Raw genomic sequence first — 6,462 nt, 5'->3', positions numbered from 1 at the left:
GTTGTTAAAAACACCTTGTTGTCATGGTTACGCATCATAACAAATGCCCAAAAGTAAAAAGAAAAAAAACCAGAGGATGTACTTTTCACTTGGGACTTCCATTTCCTCAGAATGCACGTCTGCTTTTTTGTTCAGAGATGACTGGAACAAACTGGAGCTGGATACTCAACTCGTAACCCCCGAAAAATTCAGCAAACAATCCCAGTGTGTCACCGAGAGAGATCACAGAAGGGGGAGTTATATAATGAGCAGGGTTCTGTTCGCATGGGGGGGGGGACGACACACACACACACACTTCCTGCCGTCAGTCTGAATTTGTAGCAAGGCGAGGTCCAACTCATACAGTGACTAACACACACATTACTGAGGACAGCATGCACACACACAAGCATTTTTCCTGTGAAGGTATTCCACTGCAGACTGGTCAAAATATAAAGTGTTCATGTGTGATTTGGAAAACCCAGATGGAGAGCTGCAACTGGAAACGTTCAAATGGAAAATATATGCTGTACAGAGACACAACACTTCTGAACGAACAGACACACAATCCTCCCATTGTCTAGGACCCTTACATTTGTGCACTCAATTAGCACCCTTTCACCATACCAGCACCACGAACAGGAATACAACCCCCCCTCTTGTTCTCAGTCACTCCATCCACAAGCTGCCATAGCAACCCTCACAGCAAGGCTCGTCACGTCAACAAGACTCCAGACACATCTGACAGTCTGCGTTTCTGATGATTCCTCTCCCCCAGCCCCCTCCTCCCCTCCCATGGTCCACGTGGAAGTAAACACACACTGCAGCATCTGCTCCCCCAAGGTGACACCTGTGCAGCTGAAGGAATAAGACACGTCACCACATCTGATGGCTGGAAGTTCAGAGTTTATTATGAGCCCTTCCACAACAGGAAAAAAAGAAATTACACAAATATATTTGTTTTTCTTCCCACCAGTTTGGGAAAATGTGCCATTCAAAGCCTGAATGAAGTAAAATTGTTAGTCTCACACAAGACAACCTGAAGTAGTTTTTGTGTCTTAAATGGCAGTTTTATCAAGGTACACAGTAAATACTCTGGAAGTACGAGTCAAGAAAGTGTTCGTGACACAGGTTCTGTTTCTGCACAATCACAAGTTTTCTAAATGTCCTCAGAGTTCATCTAAACACTTGTCATATTCAAGGGACAGTTTGGCCATTTTGAAGAAAAGTTATGTGGAAGAATTATGAGCAAACATCTTACCTGTTGCAGATAGCTCTTTGAACAGCATCAGTTTGGAGAAACAGAGTTGAAGTCTGGCATGACTGCAGAGCTAATGGCTAGTGCAAACATAAAGACCAAAGGAAATTGCTTTCATCTTAAAACAATTTAAATTTCTAAGATTTCATGAGGTTCATGCAAACGTTATTTTAAAAACCTTTCCAACACAACAATTTCTTAATACATGACTATTTCCATGGAAGTAATCTTTGTGGTGCAGCCTAGGGACTGGTCTTGGGAAGGGCAGTGATTTTCAAATTTTTTAGATTAAAAAAGCTGATTCAAAAAGTTAATGTGTTGTCACGTCTTTATTTATTGTTTACACTGGAACCTGGTAGTGGCACTCCAAGTTGTTTCCTAATGTTACTTTTCCACTGAGGGTGCTTCCTCCCCAAACAGACCTAATGCCTACCCCATTCTAAAAAAAATCTACTCAGAGCCTCTGTTTCAGTTATTATATTTTATTTTGAAAGGGTTCTACGGTGGAAACTATGATCCTGGGTGAGCTCAGCTCAGCTTTACTGCCAGCATATCCCTGGCCACACTGATCCATTGAACAGGTGAAAAAGAAAGAACATAAAGATACTCAGCTAACAGAGTTAGCAGCAGGACATGTTTCTGTACCCAAAGCCCGTTTCAGTACAGGGCTTGCTCTCACTGGGGGGGGGGGGGGGGGGGGGTGTCAAATATTGAAAGAAAAATGAACAACTGCATACAAATTAGAAGAGTTTTTTTTACCTAAAATACTTACCGGTATCCACTTTTTGATTTAATCAGGAATTTGATTATATTGAAATGAAAGGTAAAAGTTTAACTAATTCACATGAACTGCTGAGGAACTTTGACTTGTTTGACAGACAATGATCTGCTTTGGAAGTTGGTCTACTTGGACAAGTAATCATTAGCTTGTCCAGATGGTCCATGTGGACCCACGTCCTAAGTGGAGCTTAAAACAACTTTGATTCTCCAAGCTGAGGTTATTCAAAGAGTGATCAACAGCTGGTACAATATTAATTGCTCATAATTTTTTGACCAACCATCACTTTAGAATGGCCAAAATATCCCTTTAACATGACTGTTCCTCATTGAAAACAGATTAATTATTATAATGACAAACATAACAAAAAACAAACAAAAAAAAAAAAAACTGGGAATGTCACAGTAAAAAAAAATCCTATTTAATCAATATTTCTATCCCCGATTCCTTTCCTAGACAAAATAAAAAAATACTGTAACATGTTTAAAATAAAAAAATAATCCTTTGCAAAATGTGTCTGAGTGCATCTCTATAGCTACTATTAATTTAATACTTTTTGCAGTTCATTACAAATAGATATGTATCAAAATTACAAGTAATTTCTCATGGTAAATGACAGTAATGATGTAAACTACATTTAAATCTCAACATTAAAGAGTTTTAAATACAGTGAAATCAGTCATAGTCATCAATCAGTCTAACATTTAAACATGAGTGCAGGTTTTACATCTTTTTGTAATAATATGCTCAAATTTTATGATGATGAAAGGAAGTTGCTCCAAAATTTCCAAAGGAATCAAGTATTCAACCAGAGGTCCACATTTTATGAAAATATAAAAATGAAAATATTAAATAACCATAAAGAAGCTCCCACCAAAAATAATAATAATTTGTGTTTGAACTTACAAAAAGCTAAAAGCTTTGAAAATATCAATCCTGAGGTGTAATGAACAGATGTCTCAATGTTTTTTTTAATCAAATCAAGGATGATGTGTGAATCTCATTGAAACAGTTGTAGTCTGTCCCCAGATTAACACTGGCTTTCAGTGCTGTTGCTATGGTGAGGGACATGACTCAAAAAGGGTGTAACGCCAGTAATTAGCACCCCCATAAGGCATGAAATAAAACATAATTTTTCCTAGCAAACAACCAAAAAAAAAGAAAAGAAAATGCAGCAGCAACTTTAGATTTGAAATAAACAAATTTCAGCTCAGACCAGATGGCACCGCTGTTCATGTTCGCCAGTGGCCGACAACATTTCAGACACCTTGTTGGTGTAAAATTCAGAAAATTGCAATCATGTCCCAGAGAAACACTAACTATTGATAGTTGGCAACGCTTTTTGTACCAAGTCTTAAAAGAAAGCGGTCGCGCATTATTCCAGTTAAGTTCATCTAAACCCGCAGCTGATGGTTACTAGATCTGGTTTGAAACAAGATCTACGTTTACGTGTGCGCTCTCACTTCTCTCTTCCATTTGTTCAGGAACCTCGGTATGTACACGACAGGCTTCAGGGTTTGTACCAGTTCATGGAGCGTCGCAGAGCTCTCTCCCACCTCTGGAGGACAGGGATGTATTCCTGGTCGGGGCTGATGGCCCCCTCCTTCTCAGTACCTTTGGGCAGGAACACCTTGTCTATGCTCTGCAGCTTTTTGAGCTCTTCGCGAGTTGTCCAGAAACCTGAAAAACAGAGGAAAGCAAAATGAGTACATTGGTGGAGAAAGTACTCAAACACTGTACTTAAGTAAAAGTACAAATAAACAGACATAAATGTACTCTAGTAAAAGTAGAAGTACCACATTAACATTTTTACTTAAGTAAAAGAAAATGAGTACTTGCTTTTAAAATACTTAAAGTATTAAAAATAAAAGTACTTGCTGAATGTATTACCTAATGCAATGGTCTACACATCTTTAAGTGTGCCTACCATATGTATATTTTCTGTAATACATTAATAGTGTTGTTCCATTTTAATGAACGATGCTGCAGATAATACATGTTTTTATTGTGTTTACTCTGTGACACAGTTCATACTTGGACTTGTGATTCTGTGCATCAGAATTTCAGGGATGGTATGCAGAGTTAAATGCCATTAATCGAAATAAGAGAGGAATGATTTTACCTTTGAAAGTTTTTACTCAACACAAAGCAAAACCAATGTGTCATTTTAACTGCAGTAAACACATTTAAGTAAAAGTTGTCTGCCTGAAAAAAAGAGCATTAGACACAACTAACAAAGGAACAGGCTCTGATCATTTCAACTGATATTTCAACTCCAGTTTGTCATCAACTAGTTAAAATACTGTCTATTCAACCTTGTAATGGGTCAATATTGAACAATATTTTAACTTCCTGACACCATTTTTTAAACTTGGACCCGAGTGTTGAGCCATTTGGAGACATCTCTTGTCTCCTGTCCTAACAACATTTTAATATTGCAGCAAAAATGTCTTGTTCAAGTCCAGAAGAAGTTGGTTTTCAAATATTTTTTGAGTCCAGTCTGGCTCTTTTGGGAGAGAGAATCTGTCCTGTTGTACTGAGCAGTCTTTCAATAAGGCCATGGGTGGCGCATATCTTCTGGCTGACTCTCTTGCGGTGGAATACATTTTGTGTGTGTTAGTGGTGCTGCGGGTGCACCTAGCTCAGTGACATATATATACTAGAATATATGTCATTGGCCCAGTTCTTCTTGAAGGCGGGCTTAACGTTACCTGCCCACTTTGCAGTGATTCACTGGACCAACTCCCCTATTGCCATTGGTTACTTTCAAAGTAACAAACAAATCAAAAAGCCGCAACATGAATGTAACTTGTAATGCAACGCGTTATAAAAATGTAGTGTAGTAGAAAGTACAGATACTTGATGTAAAATGTAGTGGAGTAAAAGTATAAAGTACCCATATTTAACTCTACTTAAGTTAAGTACAGATAAATGAAAAATGTATTTAAGTACAGTAACCAAGTATTTGTACTTAGTTACATCCCACCAATGGTCGTGTAATACGGGGAAGTCCTTCAATGGTAGTTTGCCACCATTTTAAATGCTGCTAAATAATTAAAAGCCTAGCATTTTTGGAGGAATGCATACCTGCTGCCTTTCATGCCAGAGTTTGCAACTAAGATAATCATATAATGAGAAATAACAGAATTAGAGCCTTGTAGTTAAAGCTTGAAAATCGGGATCAATAAAGCTCTATCTTATCTTATCTTAAACTTTGCAGTGTCACATGATGGGGCAAAAACTTCAGTGGTCTGTTAACACCTAAAAATTTGCATTTTGAATGACTTTCAGCCTTCAGCAAATTACATGTAGCTCAATTTCTTTAAAATCAAAGTTTCTGTGAAAGCTATGATAAGTTAGCTCTGATGGTGAATTACTGGTAGGTTGACGCCAAAAGGTAATAGGTTGTAGAGGGCTGTCTGAGTTTCAATTAGATCTGTCCAGAGGGTAAAGATGCTCTACACTGCAGCTCATATCGACCTATATCGTTCTTAAATACTGATGCAAAAATCCTTGCAAAGGATTGATGACTTGAACGAGTAGTCCCCATAATTTTCCCACTTGATCAGACTGGGTTTGTAAAAAATCGTCAGGATTTCTTCAACATTAGGCAGCTGCTTGGTGTGTTGTACACTCCCAGTCCGCCTGGTCACAACTGTGATGAAGACATACTCTCGCTGGATGCTGAAAAAGTGTTTGACCGGGTGGAGTTGGGTCATTTCCTTAAGACTTTAAAACCATTTAAATTTGGTCCTCCCCAATGGTGGCAGTCCGCAGTAACTAACGTATCCAGCTACTTTGAATTGCAACGCGGTACGTGACAGGGGTGCCCACTCTCACTGCGTTAGCTCATTTGCGTTAGCGATAGAACCACTAGCTGTAGCTTTACAGCAAAACGTCATAATTAAAAAAGGTATAAACTGATTAGGTACGGAGCACAAAGTTTCTTTATACCTCAGCAGAAGTAAGGAGTACCTTCAGGAGGATTAATCCGCACAAAGCAACTGGCCCAGACAACATACCCGGAAAAGTGTTGAAGGAATGTGCTGATCAGCTCTGTGAGGTGCTGGCAGACATCTTTAACACCTCACTTACCCTGGAGACAGTTCCCACCTGCCTGAAGACTGCCACCATCATCCCAGTCCCAAAAAGCTCTACAGTGACTGGTCTGAATGACTATCGGCCAGTGGCCCTCACCCCGATAGTCACTAAACGCTTCGTAGAACTGGTCATGACTCACATCAAAACAACCATCAACATGAACGAGGACCCTCATCAGTATGCATACCGTGAGAACCGATCAACAGAGGATGCCATCTCCTCTGTGGTCCACACTGCGCTCAACCACCTGGAGCAGAAAAACTCTTACGTCCGTATGCTCTTTGTGGACTTCACATCCGCCTTCAACACCATGATCCCCCAAACCCTGATGGACAAACTATCCACA

The 6,462-nt window shown here is 39.3% G+C and overlaps 1 protein-coding gene across 1 annotated transcript in view; it reads right to left on the bottom strand.

Annotated features, from left to right (window-relative positions):
* Positions 1–3,461: 3,461 nt before the first annotated feature.
* gk5 (glycerol kinase 5) overlaps positions 3,462–6,462 on the bottom strand; it is a 30,015-nt gene continuing 27,014 nt past the window's right edge. The window contains exon 11 of the mRNA XM_037681293.1: positions 3,462–3,695. Within this exon, the coding sequence (XP_037537221.1) occupies positions 3,526–3,695 (170 nt within the window). The 3' untranslated portion in view covers positions 3,462–3,525. The remainder of the gene's footprint in view (positions 3,696–6,462) is intronic.

Source organism: Nematolebias whitei, chromosome 9, assembly GCF_014905685.2.
Source record: "Nematolebias whitei isolate Nwh7 chromosome 9, NemWhi1, whole genome shotgun sequence".
Taxonomy (NCBI): Eukaryota; Metazoa; Chordata; class Actinopteri; order Cyprinodontiformes; family Rivulidae; genus Nematolebias; species Nematolebias whitei.
Note: the sequence above shows the minus strand (reverse complement) of the source record. Positions and strands in the feature narration are given on the sequence as shown.